A 17,929-nucleotide genomic window follows, 5' to 3' on the forward strand; every position below is an offset into this window, starting at 1 on the left:
CCCAGCCCTTTGTATCCTGGACCGGTCGACCACGCGAGGCAGACCTCCATTCTGTTGTTAATAAAAGCCTTTAGTTACTCTTCTAACTCTCAGTCTTTTATGAGTAATTGATAGCGCATCAATTTTATTAACAACATTTTTATAATGGAGAAGATCCTCACACCAGCATGCCTGGACTTAGATCATCGGGAGGCGGACTCATCCACCAAGTTTACTCACTGGCTTAAGTGTTTCGAAAAATTCCTGACCGCCTCCGAAGCAATCAAATCGGACGAGGACAAACTGGATGTCCTGACCTCCAAAGTGAACCACCGAGTGTACTCGGTCATCCAAGACGCGACCTCGTACGCGGACGCTATCAAGCTCCTCAAGGACCAGTACACGCGCCCAGTGAACGAAGTGTACGCCAGGCACCTCCTGGGGAGTCGTAAACAACAACCTGGGGAATCGACCGTGGAATACCTTCAGGCACTGTCTGTGCTTGGCCGGGCCTGTGGTTGAAAGGATGTAAAGGCCGCCGTGTACACAGAGGAACTTATCCGGGACGCTTTTGTAGCGGGCCACAGATCCAATTACACCCGACAGCGACTGTTGGAGCAGAGTAACCTCGACCTCAACAAGGCCTCTGAACTCGCACTATCGTTGGATGCAGCCTACCAGGGCATGGATGCCTACTCCTCTGCACCGTGGACGGCGCGGGGAATGACAGCCTGGGACACGGTAGGACCGCCTCATAGCGCCGTGCCACCCCAGCCACGCCCCAACAACGGCCCAACTACCGCAGCAGTGTCCCAAGGCCAGACAGCAGTGCCCCAAGGCCAGAAATGCTACTTCTGTGGCCAGGCAAAACACCCCAGAGCGCGCTGCCCGGCGAAAAACACGATCTGCTCGGGCTGCGGGAAGAAGGGACACTACGCTAGCGTCTGCAGGGCCAAAGCCACCCCGAACCCCAGCAGCGCCGCGTGTGGGCCATGCGGGCCGCCATCTTGGACCTCCCCGGCCATGTGCGAATCACCGGTACAGCAGCCATTTTGGACGCCTCCAGCCACATGGGGATCATGGACGCCGCCATCTTGGACGACAGCCGGGACGCAGCAGGCCCCCGACACCGCCTCATCTGATACCCGCAGCGACACACCGACCCCTACGCTGGCATCCGTTACACTGGACCAAGCGAGACCGCACCAACTGGCCAGTTCCACAATGGACATCAAGGTAAATGGTCACGATACAATCTGCCTTTTTGACTCTGGGAGCACGGAGAGCTTCATCCACCCCGACACGGTGCGGCGTTGCTCTCTCCCAGTCCTGCCTGCGCAACAGCGGATTTCTATGGCCTCCGAGTCCCAGTCGGCGGACATCGGCGGCTACTGCGTAGTGACACTCGTAGTAGACGGGACCGTGTACGATCATTTTAAACTTCTGGTCCTGCCTGACCTCTGCGCTGCCGTCCTGCTGGGGTTAGATTTTCAGTGCCACCTTAAAAGTGTTACGATGGCGTACGGTGGACCCCTACCCCCACTCACAGTCCGCAGCCAGCAGCTTCCAAATTGCCCGCCGCGCACCAGGTGCAACCTCTCCACGCTCAGAGTCACCCCCCCACCACTGTTTGCTAACCTCACCCCCGACTGTAAGCCCATCGCCACAAAGAGCAGGCGATACAGTGCCGGGGACAGGGTTTTCATTAAAACCGAAGTGGAGCGGCTCCTGAAAGAAGGGATTATTGAGGGCGGCACCAGCCCCTGGCGAGCCCAGGTTGTGGTCGTTAAGACCGGCGAGAAGCAGCGCCTGGTCATCGACTACAGCCAGACAATAAATCGCTACACCCTGCTGGACGCCTACCCACTCCCCCGTATAGCTGATATGGTCAACCAGATCACGCAGTACCGCGTCTTCTCGACCATTGACCTGAAATCAGCGTACCACCAGCTCCCCATCCGCCCTGAGGACCGCCAGTATACTGCCTTTCAGGCAAACGGCCGCCTCTATCACTTCCTTAGGGTTCCCTTTGGCGTCTTCCAAAGGGAGATGGACCGGATGGTAGATCAAAATGCGTTGCAGGCCACTTTCCCATATCTGGACAATGTGACCATCTGCGGCCGTGACTTGCAGGACCATGACGCAAACCTCGAAAAATTCCTCCGCACCGCCCAACTCCTAAACCTGACATATAACAAGGAGAAGTGCATATTCCGCACAAACCGCCTCGCCATCCTTGGCTGTGTTGTGGAACACGGAGTCATCGGCCCCGACCCCGACCGGATGCGTCCCCTTATGGAACTTCCACTGCCCCACTGCCTCAAGGCCCTGAAGAGGTGCCTAGGGTTTTTCTCCTATTACGCCCAGTGGGTCCCCTACTATGCGGACAAGGCCCGTCCGCTGATCAAGTCCACCTCTTTTCCCTTGACGGCAGAGGCCCGCTTAGCCTTCCACCGTATCAAGGAGGACATTGCCAAAGCCACCATGCACGCAGTGGACGAATCCATCCCCTTCCAGGTGGAAAGCGACGCGTCCGACTTTGCCCTAGCCGCTACCCTCAATCAGGCGGGGAGACCCGTGGCCTTCTTTTCACGAACCCTCCAAGGCCCGGAGACCAGACACTCCGCTGTTGAGAAGGAGGCCCAGGCGATTGTGGAGGCTGTGCGTCATTGGAGGCACTACCTGGCCGGAAAACGATTTACCCTGCTCACTGACCAGCGTTCAGTTGCTTTTATGTTTAACAACAAGCAGAGGGGCAAAATCAAAAATGACAAGATCTTGAGGTGGAGAATCGAACTTTCCACCTACAACTACGAGATCTTGTACCGGCCCGGGAAGCTAAATGAACCCCCGGATGCGCTATCGCGTGGCACCTGCGCCAGCGCGCAGATCGATAGACTGCGGGCCCTCCACAATGACCTCTGCCACCCGGGGGTCACCAGGTTCTTCCACCTCATCAAGGCCCGCAACCTGCCTTACTCTATTGAGGAGGTCAGGACCATGACCAGGAACTGCCAAGTCTGCGCTGAGTGCAAACCACACTTTTATAGACCAGACAGGGCCCACCTGATAAAAGCCACTCGCCCCTTCGAGCGCCTGAGCGTTGATTTTAAAGGGCCTCTCCCCTCCTCCGACCGCAATGTGTACTTCCTCAATATTATTGATGAGTACTCCCGTTTCCCGTTCGCCTTCCCCTGCCCGGACATGACCAGTGCCACGGTCATTAAATGTCTGAACAACCTCTTCACCCTGTTCGGCTTCCCCAGCTATATCCATAGCGACCGGGGCTCATCGTTTATGAGCGACGAACTCCGTCAGTACCTGCTAACTAGGGGTATTGCCACAAGCAGGACCACCAGTTACAACCCCCGGGGGAACGGACAGGTGGAAAGAGAAAATGCGACAGTTTGGAAGGCCGTCCTGCTAGCCTTAAAGTCTAGGGGCCTTCCAACCTCCCGCTGGCAGGATGTGCTCCCCGATGCGCTCCACTCTATTCGGTCACTGCTCTGCACTGCCACTAACGCCACCCCTCATGAGAAAATGTTTGTCTTCCCAAGGAAGTCCACATCGGGGACATCGCTACCGCCATGGCTGACGTCCCCAGGGCCGGTCCTACTGAGAAGACACGTGAGGACCCATAAAACGGACCCCCTGGTCGAGAGGGTCGACCTCCTCCACGCCAACCCCCAGTATGCTTACATCGCATACCCGGACGGGCGGGAGGACACAGTCTCCATAAGAGACCTTGCACCCTCAGGGGCCGCAGTAACCCACTACCCACTACCACCACCCCCCCACGATCCGATATCCAGCCCCAGCAGACGGCAGGCCTGGGCCCCGCGACCCACTCGACATCTACGAGGACGACACGCCTGTGCCACAGCCTACGCTGGACTCGACGCCAGAAGCTTCACTACCCCTGCCGTCGCCACGCCGATCACAGCGGCAGACAAGACCCCCGGAGAGACTCCAATACACTAACTTTTAATACACTTCACCCCGCCGGACTCAATTTTAAACAAGGGGTGAATGTGGTAAACCACAGTTTGTATTCCTGTTTGTCCTGTTTGTATTCCACTGTGTATATGCCTCGGCTGACTCCTCCCACAGGTCCTAGTATAAAGGTGACTGCTCCCCAGCCCTTTGTATCCTGGACCGGTCGACCACGCGAGGCAGACCTCCATTCTGTTGTTAATAAAAGCCTTTAGTTACTCTTCTAACTCTCAGTCTTTTATGAGTAATTGATAGCGCATCACTGATAGCACACCACAATGGTACAGTCACACTTTCAAACTCTCTATTTTTGAAATGAAGGAATTTAGGACCCGTGTGGGCTGAAATTCCCCTTTTTTGTGGGCAGCACTGCAAAATAACAAGTAAAACCCCAGATCTATGCTGGCCATTATAATCTCTAGCAGTAGTAACCTCTGCACTAGCCAGCGGCTCTCTCGTCTGCACTCTCCAAGTGGACAGAGGAAGCTGCTGCTCCCAATTTCAGAAGACCACCCAGCCCCCAATAACATGAAGGGTATGGCTATCACTAGTCAATTCCCTTTACTCAAGCCTCTCAATGAGCTGAGATCCTATTTGTTGGCTAAAAGCCTGATCCTGCTCCAAATGGAGCTTCTATTACTGGCAAAGACACTGATTTATGGAACAAATAAATCACTGCACCCCCTCCAAGGCCAATATATCCTTCCTGAGGTGCGCTGCCCAAAAACTGAATGCATTAATCCAGATGGAGTCCAACCAGAGCTTCATATAACTGTAATTTGACTGAATCAGTGTAAACTGGGTATGACAGTGTGATGGTTATGATACTGGGCTAGTAATCCAGGGAACAGGAGGTCAAATCCCATCACGGCAGGTTGAGATTTTGAATTGTGTTTAATTTTTTTTTTAAAGCTGGTATCAGTAAAAGTGATCATGAAGCTGTTAAGATTGCTGCAAAAAACTCAACTAGTTCCCCAATGTCCTTTGGGTTTCCTTCCCCGGTCTGGCCTATATATGACTCCAGTCCCCCACCGTGATTGACACGACTTTGAAGTGGCCTAGCAAAATGAAAAATGACTGCATTTCTATAGCACCTTTCACAACCACGGGACGTCCCAAAGCGCTTTACAGCCAATGAAGTACTTTTTGAAGTGTAGTCACTGTTGTAATGCCAATTTGCACAGCAAGCTCCCACAAACAGAAATGTGATAATGACCAGATAATCTGTTTTAGTGATGTTGATCGAGGGATACATATTGGCCAGGACACCGGGGATAAACTCCCCATCTCTTCTTCAAAATAGTGCCACGGGATCTTATACGTCCACCTGGGAGCGCAGACGGGGCCTCAGTTTAACGTCTCATCCGAAAGACGGCACCTCCGGCAGTTCAGCACTCCCTCAGTACTGCACTGGAGAGTCAGCCTAGATTTTTGTGCTCAAGTATCTGGAGTGGGGACTTGAACCCACAACCTTCTGACTCAGAGGCGAGGGTGCTGCCCACTGAGCCACGGCTGACGCAGCTGGCGGTGAAGGCCCACCATCACCTTCTACGGGCAAGTAGGGATGGGCAATAAATGCCAGTCTTGCCAGCATCGCCCACATCAAGAGAATTAATTCTTAAAACCAGCTGATCGCTGAGGTGTGGCCTGCTGTGAAATGGCAGTACCGATCTGGGTAGCTTGGTTTTATACAGGTGAATCTACAGCCTTCTGCCTCAAACATCACTTTTTCTCAAACAGCCAGGTATTGGCAGCTTTCGTACTTTGTGCCTGGAACACAAGTGTAAAATCTGTCACATACAGTATCAAAGTAGACTCCTTGGTTTGCTGTGAACTCTTAGAGGCCATCAGGCCTTGGCGGTCACTCGCACTCCCTAAAATAGATTCTCCCACAACAGCTTCCATCAGTGTTCACCTAGTAGGGCAACATTAAAGTGAGAGGACAGCCTGGCCAGGTGACACCTTTACCAGCACTGTACATGAAACTTTTTTTTATCCGGCACGGACGGGACCGACATGGTGTCGGTTCATCAAAAATTCCGGATAACCGAACGCTATAGTAAAAGATACGGAGAGCTGACAGCTCCGTATAAAGCAACAAACCCTGTTGCTTAGCAACAAGTTCAGAACAATGGCCACAAATTGCAAGCGTCTCTGTAGCTTAGCAACAGCTGCAGCCACACCCTTGCACAGCAACAGATGGAGGAACGCAAGTCAATATGAAGTAAAACCTACTCCTGAATTTTGCCGGTTAACCGAGATTTCCGGTTATTTAGGTGCTGGTAAATCGAAAGTTTCCTGTAAATAAGCTCCTGTTTGCTATGGGTGGTCTGGCACACCACTCCATGGAGGGGAAAAGTAAGCCAGCACTCAACAGGAAACGTCAGCGGAGGGAGGGATAGTAAAAGCTGGAACCTGGAGGGATACCTCCACCCCTCTCCCCTCAAAATTCCTCTGAAATGATTAGGTCTTCCTGTAGGCCAGGTAAATCCCACCAGCTTCAGGAGAGCCCTTTGGCATCCCCTAAACAACTACTTCAGGCAAGGCTACCCACAAAGACAAAGGATATTTCCACCATGGTGACCATCTTTGGTTTTAACTTGACTAGCTCATATAGGATTCCGCCATCTCCTCCTCCCAGGATCAGAATTTCTTTCCCTGTGTAGTCCTCTACTCCACTGCCCATTATAGCTTGTGTGTATGGAAGGTCACTTTCTCCTAAATCTGGAACAGATGAGTGTACACAGAAAGATACATTAATTACTGCCAAATACATGAAATAAAACCTTAAACACAACAGCAGCTGTTAGGACAAACAAGCCAGGTGTCAGCCTTGGGCTCAGCGGTCGAACTCTGACCTTTGTCAGAAGGTCGTGGGTTCAAGCCCCACTCCAGAGACTTGAGCATATAAACCAGGCCGACACATCAGCGCAGTACTGAGGGAGTGCTGTCCTGTCGGATGCGCTGTCATAAATACATATAACAAGTAGCTGTACTCAACACTTACACAGCTGTGCCAAAAACTGCTTCGCAGATACGGGTTCATCTGTAACATCTTCCTCATAGACCTGAAACGTTAACCCTATCTTCCTCTCTCCACAGATGCTGCCTGACCCACTGAGTGCTCCCAGCATTTTCTGTTTTTATTACTGCAGACGCAGGCATGTTTTCAGGAGACACTTGGTTGTGTAAATTTACAAGAGAGAATGTAGGGTTGAAGATTACAGCCTACAGAAGCAAACAAGTACATTATACTACTGAGACCATCCACCTACTGCCCCTTCAACTCCAAACCGTACTTCAATTTAACCCAAATGTTGGTTCTGTGCCATCATTTAATTCCCTGAACTCAAGAAATAACTTACTAAGCTCCCGATTTTCCCCTTTCTTCTAAAGGTGCCAATTCCTGCTGGGATACTCTGCAGGGACAACTCTAGACGGCAAGCGTTACCAGGCTCTCTGAAACTACAGGCAAGGCCAACTTTAAAAAGGCCCAAACATGAATCTGCCTTTTCCCCTTTCCCGATGGACCTGCTGTGTATTTCCAGCATGTTTGGCTTTTGTTCTCATCTTGGGTTCGCCTGATGTGCACATTCATGCTTTTTCCAGCACAGGTCAGTGGACAGCAATCAGGAATCACTGGTCACTAAATTAATAGCAGAATCTCTGGCTGTGACTTATATTTTCCTACTGGAAGCACTGCGTCCAATTGTAGTGCCCCTACAGTTACACCAGCTGAGATGAGCTAATCCAGCACAGACCAGCAATCAAACCAGGTTACAACAGACCCCAAAATTAAAAAGCAACAAAATATGTACAAGAATGAGAAAGCGTACAAGTACAAATCATACTAACTCCTAATTATTTCCAGGTTTGATTACTAGTATACAGAGATGAACTAATCAGCCCCCAACTACACATACACCATTTTGTTACTTCCAATTTCCATATTATAATCAAATAATACTTACTAATATCACCATTGAGGATAAGAATATTTCCAAACTGTTTTGAATGCAGAATCTTGATGTTCTGATATGCAGAATCTTCATCATAAACAACATCATCAATGTCATACTCAACTAATCGACCATCTGCAGTAGGCCAGTATCTATCAATGGCCCCTCCTCTTATGATGGCGGGTAACCTGGGGAAAGTAACACTGAATGAATTAACTTGCATTTAAGTTCCCCCTTATTATGTAATTTAGGATGCCCCCAAGCACTTCACATCCAAATAATTACTTTTTGAAGTGCAGTCACTGATGTCGGCGCAGAAATGCCACACAAACAGTAAATGAGATGAATTATCAGTTGGAATGAGTTTTTGGTGCTGTTGGTGGAGGGCAGAATGTTGGCCAAGACATTAAGAGAACTCCTTGCTCGTCTTTGAATATAGCTAAGCGTTCTTTTACACCTCCCTGCCTGAACAGGCAGACTGAGCCTTGGTTCAACAGCACCCAGACAGAGACCGTTACAAGGCCTGGTGACTTGTTATGGGATGTACAGTAACAGGTCACCCACAACGACAGGTGGTTCTCCAAGCCCCAGTCACAATCCATTACATTTTCCACTGTTTCTCTGCAATATCAAAGAGTGACAAACAATGGGAAACAATGACACTGGACTTGATTAGGGTACAGACTAGATATATTCCCACAAGTAAAGCTGGTGTACTAAAACCAGGATCTCCTTAAATGAGTAGAGAAATTAAAATGAGACTTTAAAGAGTATAGGACAAATCTACAGCTAATAATACAAAAGAGAGGAAGCAAAAAAATCAAAGACAGAGAGATGAAGAATGAATGACATCTAATCAAGGATTTTATAAACATACATAAAAAGGAAAATAGTTACAGAGTAGGGTTGACGAGATGTAAAAGCAAATCTTTTTATGGAGGGTCAGGGAATAGCAGGGGTACTAAATGAGGACTTTGTCTTGGTTTTCACAGAGTGTGACAGTGGGAATGAAAGGGTATAAGAGGAGGTGGTGGAACAATGTCATAGGACAACTATAGATAAGGAGGTAGTGGAAGAGGCACCAGACCTGATGCCATGAAGCCAGAAAACTAAGGGAAAGTCAGAGGAAATAGCAGAGGCTCTGTCAAACATCCTTGCATATGGAAGTTGTACCAGAGGACTGGATGGTTGCCACTGTAAGGCCTCTGTTCGAAAAGGGAGGAAAGGAGAACTATAGCTTAACAGTTGTGGGTATGCTTCGAGAGGCCACAATACAGGATAAAGTCAATACTCACCCAGAAAGACACGTGTTAATTAAGAGAAGAGAAAAGCTGGCAGCTGCAAACTAAATGACCACTTTCCCATGGCATAAAGCCAATGTTGAAGACTGAACTGGGCAGAAGAAGCAAAGCCAGTAATGTAAAAGCACACTCCCAGTGATCAGAAATACACAATCCCCCCTGCCCCCAGAGACATTGCTCGGGGCACGAGTCAAAAATCCCCCTGGGGAGAAACGTTACAATCCAAAACACCCTCTCCCCAAAGTAAAAACCGCTGAATCAAAAAATAAATCATCCCCGATACCCCCGCCCCCTTCCCACCACTGAGGCCAAATCACACATCAGCAACCCACTCCAGAGCATACGTTGAACCCGGTCTCTCCACCCCCCCCTTTCCTTCCCCCATTCCCTCCTTCGCCTCTCTCCGACTCCTCCCGGGCCTCCACATCAGCACTCCCTTCACCCTCTCCTGGTTCAATTATATCCCCGCACTCTACGCCTGCTTGACCGGAAACATCCCCTCAGCCTCAAGTCCCGTATGGAACACCCCGGGACAGTGAATAATCTACCCTTCTTTAGTCAATCTCTACATACATATAGGGGGATAATAAAGCAATGAGAAAAACTGGAAACGGGTCTCTGAAATCCAGCATCACCTTAACATGGAGGAATCCAGATAAAGATTCTCGTATCAAGTTAACAAGGCTGGTGGGGGAGGGGGTGAGAGAATACATTTCCCACTCACATTCCTCGCTCCTCAATTATTGATTCAGTCTCACTGCTGTGAAATAGAAGGAAAGATACAGGAAGCGCCAGCAACAGAAATGAAGCATTTGACTAGTTTTGTCTTGGTGGGCGTCTCTTTCAATCCAGTCACAATACAGAGAAAGTTTAAAAGCCAGCTGCGGTTAAATTCCACGTCCAAAGACAAATTCGACACAACCAAAAGGTTTGACCAATTGTCTCCAAAATTACAGGCTTGAGGGAGGAACCGAGCAACAAAATTCAAATATAAACAATTCTACGTGACTGGCTCGATTATATCTGTGACTGACAACTCATTTGTAAAAGCTGCTATCAGTCATTTAAATCCAAGGAGCCCTGGCAGCTGTTTTTAGGGGCTTTGTTCAAATCAAAGAGAATTGGTTTAGATCTTCAAAAATTAGGTCAGACCAGTACAGCTTCCACAGTTCACCAGGTGAGAAATACAAGAATCGCTGTGTTTATAAAACCTAATTCAAGACAACAGTAATGTATTATACAGATTGCCAACATTTCCTTTCAAGGAGCTAGATGCATACACATACAGGAGCATACACACACTTACTTATTTGTACGTTCATCTTTTGTTAAATAAATCCAGCTAATAATCAAGTCTGAAACAAGAGCTGATGCTCTACTACTTTTTGTAAATGGGTAAGAGATCCAGGGAAGGCATCGGATTGTTTCAATAACTAATGTAATTAAGTGATAGGCATCTGTTCATTGTACTGGGCACAGTCCCAGAAGCTTACTTAGATATGGGGGCTATTGAAGATATCAAGGTCAGGCAGTTGGAACTCACTTATGAGCACTATTTAAAAACAGAAGCCTAAAATTGTAGAGGAAAAAGAAATAACTTGCATTTTATGTCAAAGGATGTCACAAAGCGCTTTACACCCAATGAAGTACTTTGAAGTGTAATCACTTGTAATGTATGAAGTGCGATAGACAATTTATGCACGAGGTCCCTCAAACAGCAGTGAAATATATGATCAGATCATCTGTTTTAGGGGTTGCATGAAGGATAAATATTGGCCAGGACAGCAGGAGAACTCCCCTGTTCTTTTTGGAATAATGCCACGGGACCTTTTACAACCACGAGAGTGGAGAAGGTTTAACAACTAATCCGAAAGACGGCACCTCCAACAGTGCAGCACTCCCTCAAGTACTGCACTGAAGAATCAGCTTAGATTGTGTGCTCCAGTCTCTGGAGTGGGACTTGAAGCCACGACCTTCTGACTCAGAGGTGAGAGTGCTGCCCACTGAGCCAAGGCTGAGATCTTAGAGGAGTTCAAAGAGTAGCAGAAACAGACGAGCAGAAACATGCTATCCCCATTTTACCTACCCTGTTACCTGAGCGCAAATCCACCTCACGACCCAAACTGCTGCTATTTTGGCTTCACAGATCATTTTAGTAGAAGGTCCTAATTTACCTTATCCACAGTTCCTTAAGAATCAAGAGCCATATTTGCCCTTCCCTTAACATTGAGGAGCTGGCCATAATCATCCTGCTTGCAGGAATGATACGGCTACTGCTGAAGTCAAGTGACTATATGGGGTAACCTGATGTTTGCACAATTACCCGAAAAACAAATCACTTCCTCACAGAGAAGGCAAGTCAAGCCGCATTCAGAATGTGTGCAATGGACAGCCCAGGGAAGCAGTGGAGACGGAAAGAGTGGGAGGGAGAATTGGATAGTTTTCTGGAACTGGAGCGACACAGAGTCTCTCCCAGTCCTGTGAATTCTATGTAAACATCTGCATGCCTTCTGGGAGCTCCAGATGAGCAACAGAAGTAAAAAGCAAAATACTGCAGCTGCCAGTACTCTGAAATTAAAACAGAAACACCCAGCATCTGTGGAGAACAGACAAGTTAACATTTCGGGTGCTTCTTCAGAACAGTTCAGAGGAAGGGTCCGCATTGAGAAACAAAAACTCCACAGGAAAAGTGATCCAACCGTGGCTAACTGAAGAAGTTAAAAATAGCATTAGATTGAAAGAAGAAGCTGATAACGTTGCAAAGAATAATAGTAAGCCGGAGGATTGGGGGAGTTTCAGAAACCAGCAAAGGGTGACCAAAAAATAGAATGAGAGTAAACTTGCAAGAAATATAAAAGCAGATTGTAAGAGCTTCGACAAGTGTGCAAAAAGGGAGAGTAGCAAATGTAAACGTTGGTCCCTTAGAGGCTGAGACAGGAGAAATTATTATGGGGAATAAGGAAATGGCAGAAACGTTAAACAAATATTTTGTATCTGTCTTCACAGTAGCAGACACAAAAAGCATACCAAAAATGGTGGGGAACCAAGGGTCTAATGAAGGGTGAGGAACTTAACATAATTAATATAAGTGGAGAAAAAGTACTAGAGAAACTAATGGGACTAAAAGGTGACAAATCCCCTGGACCTGACGGCCTACATCCTAGGATTCTAAAAGAGGTGGCTAAAGAGATAGTGGATGCATTGGTTTTGATCTTCCAAAATTCCCTGGATTCTAGAACAGTCCCAGCGGATTGGAAGGTCGCAAATGTAACACCGCTGTTCAAGAAAGGAGGGAAGAGAGAAAACAGGGAACTACAAGCCAGTTAGCCTGACATCAGTTGTCGGGAAAATGCTGGAATCCATTGTTAAAGAAGTGCACTTAGAAAATCGTAACATGATTAGGCAGAGTCAACATGGTGTTATGAAAGAGAAATCGCTGTTTGACAAATTTATTAGAGTTTTTTTTGAAGATGTAACTAGCAGGGTAGATATAGGGGAACCAGTGGATGTGGTATATTTAGATTTCCAAAAGGCATTCGATAAGGTGCCACATAACAGATTATTTACACAAGATTAGGACTCATGGGGTTGGAAGTAATATAGTAGCAGGGATAGAGGATGGTAAACGGACCAAAAACAGAGAGTAGGGATAAACGGATCTTTTTCAGGTTGGCAGACTGTAACTAGTGGGATCAGTATTGGGGGCCTCAGCTATTTACAATCTATATTAATGACCTAGATGAAGGGACCGAGTGTAATGTATCCAAGTTTGCAGATGATACAAAGCTAGGTGGGACAGTAAGCTGTGAGGAGAACACAGAGTCTGCAAAGGGATATAGATAGACTAAGTGAGTGGGCAGTAAGGTGGCAGATGGAGTATAATGTAGGGAAATGTGAGGTTATTCACTTTGGTAGGAAGAATAGAAAAACAGATTTTGTTTTTTAAATGGTGAGAAACGTTCAAATGTTGGTGTTGAGAGAGATTTGGGTGTCCTCGTGCAAGAAACACAAAGTTAGCATGCAGGTACAGCAAGCAATAAGGAAGGCAAATGGCATGTTGGCCTTTATTGCAAGGGGGTTGGAGTATTTCTTTTATTCGTTTGTGGGATGTGGGCGTCACTGGCAAGCCCAGGATTTATTGCCCATCCCTAATTGCCCTTGAGAAGGTGGTGGTGAGCCGCCTTCTTGAACCGCTGCAGTCCGTGTGGTGAAGGTACTCCCACAGTGCTGTTAGGTAGGGAGTTCCAGGATTTTGACCCAGTGACGATGAAGGATCGGCGATATGTCAGGATGGTGTGTAACTTGGAGGTGGTGGTGTTCCCATGCGCCTGCTGCCCTTGTCCTTCTAGGTGGAAGAGGTCGCGGGTTTGGGAGGTGCTGCCGAAGAAGCCTTGGCGAGTTGCTGCAGTGCATCTTGTAGATGGTACACACTGCAGCCACGGTACGCCGGTGGTGGAGGGAGTGAATGTTTAAGGTGGTGGATGGGGTGCCAATCAAGCGGGCTGCTTTGTCCTGGATGGTGTCGAGCTTCTTGAGTGTTGTTGGAGCTGCACTCATCCAGGCAAGTGGAGAGTATTCCATCACACTCCTTACTTGCGCCTTGTAGATGGTGGAAAGGCTTTGGGGAGTCAGGAGGTGAGGCATTCGCCGCAGAATAGCTAGCCTCTGACCTGCTCTTGTTGCCACAGTATTTATGTGGCTGGTCCAGTTAAGTTTCTGGTCAATGGTGACCCCCCAGGATGTTGATGGTAGGGGATTCGGCAATGGTAATGCCATTGAATGTCATGAGGCGGTGGTTAGACTCTTGCTTGTTGGAGATAGTCATTGCCTGACACTTCTGTGGTGCGAGTGTTACCTGCCACTTATCGGCCCAAGCCTGAATGACGTCCAGGTCTTGTTGCATACGGACATGGACTGCTTCATTATCTGTATAAGAGTAAGGAAGTCTTGCTACAACTGTACAGGGCCTTGGTGAGACCACACCTGGAGTACTGTGCACAGTTTTGGTCTCCTTATCTAAGGAAGGATATACTTGCCTTGGAGGCGGTGCAACGAAGGTTCACTGGATTGATTCCTGGGATGAGAGGGCTGTCCTATGAGGAGAGATTGTGTAGAATGGGCCGATACTCTCTGGAGTTCAGAAGAATGAGAGGTGATCTCATTGAAACATACAAGATTCTGAAGGGGATTGACAGGGTAGATGCTGAGAGGTTGTTTCCCCTGGCTGGAGTGTCTAAAACTAGGGGGCATAGTCTCTGGATAAGGGGTCGGCCATTTACGACTGAGATGAGGAGGAATTTCTTCACTCAGAGGGTTGTGAATCTTTGGAATTCTCCACCGCAGAGGGCTGTGAATGCTGAGTCGTTGAGTATATTCAAGGCTGAGATCGATAGATTTGTGGACTTTAGGGGAATCAAGGGATATGGAGATCGGGCAGGAAAGTGGAGTTGAGATCGATGATCAGCCATGATCTTATTGAATGGCGGAGCAGGCTCCAGGGGCCGTGTGGCCTACTCCTACGATGTTCAAAATATTAACTTGTCCGCTTCCTCCACTGATGTGCTGTCTGACTTGTGCGTGTTTGCAGCATTATTGGTTTTTGTTTCAGTGGACCTGCAGAAGCTTGGAAAGAAGTTGGATGCCCACCCTCTGCACGGGAACAGCATGCTGTGCAGCAGGGAACCAAGAGCAAATAAAGATTGAACACAGCTTAGCTAAAGTAGAATAGCAACAAGAAACAATGGAAGCTAGCGACCCAAGTATGCTCATGACAGCAAATATTGTCAACGGGCAACCTTAGGTTAAGAGAAGCTATGTGCAGCAGTCATACAAACCAGTGAAGAAATGCTTCATTCCAAATACAAGAATACAACCCAGCCAGCATCACTGCACATTCTTACAGCTGGGTTTAGATAGCTAACAAAAAAAAATTGCAAATGCAAGTTTTGATAAGTTAGACCAATCAAATTTCTTTACCTTTTTAGTCTTTTAATATTCCCTTGCAAGAGGTCTTTCATTTTCTCTTCCACTTTGTTACAGAGCTGAAATATAAATAATGTAAAAAAATTTTTTTTAAATTGATATCATCAAACAAGAGGACAGCAGTGTACGAGGGGAGGCGAGAGCATGAGAATAGAGGGAGAGTCTGGGAAAAGACGTGCAGAAGGAGGGGGTCGTCCAAGCACAAGTTTCGGGGGGGTGGGGGGGAAGAGCGCGAGTGGAGAGAGTGAGCGCGCAAGCGGGGAGAGCGAGAGCGGGGAGAGAGCGTGAGCGCGCGATCAGGGAGGGAGAGCGAGCGCGAGAGCACGAGCAGGGGGAGAGAGAGCGAGCGCACGAGCGGGGAGAGCGCGAGCAGGGAGAGAGCGTGAGCGTGCGATCAGGGAGGGAGAGCGAGCGCGAGCGCACGAGCAGGGGGAGAGAGCGAGCGAGCGGGGAGAGAGTGAGCGCACGAGCGCAGAGGGAGAGAGAGAGAGCGTGAGCGCACTAGCGAGCATGTGCGCACGAGCAGGGAGGGAGGGAGAGCGCGCGAGCAGGGAGGGAGTGTGTTAGCGCACGAGCAGGGAGAGAGAGCGTGTGCGCACGAGCAGGGAGAGAGGGAGCGTGTGCGCACGAGCAGGGAGGGGAGGGAGAGAACGTGTGCGCACGAGCAGGGAGGGGAGGGAGAGAGGGAGCGTGTGCGCACGAGCAGGGAGGGGAGGGAGAGAGGGAGCGTGAGCGCACGAGCAGGGAGGGGAGGGAGAGAGGGAGCGTGAGCGCACGAGCAGGGAGAGGAGGGAGAGAACGTGTGCGCACGAGCAGGGAGGTGAGGGAGAGAGGGAGCGTGTGCGCACGAGCAGGGAGGGGAGGGAGAGAGGGAGCGTGAGCGCACGAGCAGGGAGGGGAGGGAGAGAGGGAGCGTGAGCGCACGAGCAGGGAGGGAGAGAGGGAGCGTGAGCGCACGAGCAGGGAGGGAGAGAGGGAGCGTGAGCGCACGAGCAGGGAGGGAGAGAGGGAGCGTGAGCGCACGAGCAGGGAGGGAGAGAGGGAGCGTGAGCGCACGAGCAGGGAGGGAGAGAGGGAGCGTGAGCGCACGAGCAGGGAGGGAGAGAGGGAGCGTGAGCGCACGAGCAGGGAGGGAGAGAGGGAGCGTGAGCGCACGAGCAGGGAGGGAGAGAGGGAGCGTGAGCGCACGAGCAGGGAGGGAGAGAGGGAGCGTGAGCGCACGAGCAGGGAGGGAGAGAGGGAGCGTGAGCGCACGAGCAGGGAGGGAGAGAGGGAGCGTGAGCGCACGAGCAGGGAGGGAGAGAGGGAGCGTGAGCGCACGAGCAGGGAGGGAGAGAGGGAGCGTGAGCGCACGAGCGGGGAGGGAGAGAGGGAGCGTGAGCGCACGAGCGGGGAGGGAGAGAGGGAGCGTGAGCGCACGAGCAGGGAGGGAGAGGGGGAGCGTGAGCGCACGAGCAGGGAGGGAGAGAGGGAGCGTGAGCGCACGAGCAGGGAGGGAGGGAGCGTGAGCGCACGAGCAGGGAGGGAGAGAGGGAGCGTGAGCGCACGAGCAGGGAGGGAGAGAGGGAGCGTGAGCGCACGAGCAGGGAGGGAGGGAGCGTGAGCGCACGAGCAGGGAGGGAGAGAGGGAGCGTGAGCGCACGAGCAGGGAGGGAGAGAGGGAGCGTGAGCGCACGAGCAGGGAGGGAGAGAGGGAGCGTGAGCGCACGAGCAGGGAGGGAGAGAGCGTGAGCGCACGAGCAGGGAGGGAGAGAGGGAGAGTGAGCGCACGAGCAGGGAGGGAGAGAGGGAGAGTGAGCGCACGAGCAGGGAGGGAGAGAGGGAGCGTGAGCGCACGAGCAGGGAGGGAGAGAGGGAGCGTGAGCGCACGAGCAGGGAGGGAGAGAGGGCGCGTGAGCGCACGAGCAGGGAGGGAGAGAGGGCGCGTGAGCGCACGAGCAGGGAGGGAGAGAGGGCGCGTGAGCGCACGAGCAGGGAGGGAGAGAGGGCGCGTGAGCGCACGAGCAGGGAGGGAGGGAGCGTGAGCGCACGAGCAGGGAGGGAGAGAGGGAGCGTGAGCGCACGAGCAGGGAGGGAGAGAAGAAGCGTGAGCGCACGAGCAGGGAGGGAGAGAGGGAGCGTGAGCGCACGAGCAGGGAGGGAGAGAGGGAGCGTGAGCGCACGAGAAGGGAGGGAGAGAGGGAGCGTGAGCGCACGAGCGGGGAGGGAGAGAGGGAGCGTGAGCGCACGAGCGGGGAGGGAGAGAGGGAGCGTGAGCGCACGAGCAGGGAGGGAGAGGGGGAGCGCGAGCAGGGAGGGAGAGGGGGAGCGTGAGCGCACGAGCGGGGAGGGAGAGAACGTGTGCGCACGAGCAGGGAGGGAACGTGTGTGCACAAGCAGGGAGGGAGGGAGAGAGCGTGTGCACGAGCAGGGAGGGGAGGGAGCAAGCGTGTGCGCACGAGCAGGGAGGGAGGGAGAGAGCGTGTGTGCACGAGCAGGGAGAGAGAGCGTGTGTGCACGAGCAGGGAGGGGAGGGAGCGAGCGTGTGCGCACGAGCAGGGAGGGAGGGAGCGTGAGCGCACGAGCAGGGAGGGAGAGGGGAAGCGTGTGCGCACGAGCAGGGAGGGAGAGGGGAAGCGTGTGCGCACGAGCAGGGAGGGAGAGGGGAAGCGTGTGCACAAGCAGGGATAGTGAAGTTGGCAATATAGGTAGACATCTGGCAGATGCAACTCACTT

At 50.9% G+C, this 17,929-nt stretch overlaps 1 protein-coding gene across 1 annotated transcript in view; it reads right to left on the reverse strand.

Moving 5' to 3' along the window:
* The window catches only part of sms (spermine synthase), a 71,684-nt gene that overhangs the window by 30,619 nt on the left and 23,136 nt on the right, over positions 1-17,929 (reverse strand). Inside the window, exons 4-6 of the mRNA XM_086006146.1 lie at positions 15,209-15,273; positions 7,944-8,119; positions 6,533-6,696 (exon numbers count right to left, since the gene is read on the reverse strand). Coding sequence (XP_085862272.1) covers positions 6,533-6,696; positions 7,944-8,119; positions 15,209-15,273 — 405 coding nt within the window. The remainder of the gene's footprint in view (positions 1-6,532; positions 6,697-7,943; positions 8,120-15,208; positions 15,274-17,929) is intronic.

This window comes from Somniosus microcephalus, chromosome 14 (assembly GCF_052327205.1).
Source record: "Somniosus microcephalus isolate GS21.2 chromosome 14, FLI_Smic_1.0, whole genome shotgun sequence".
NCBI lineage: Eukaryota > Metazoa > Chordata > Chondrichthyes > Squaliformes > Somniosidae > Somniosus > Somniosus microcephalus.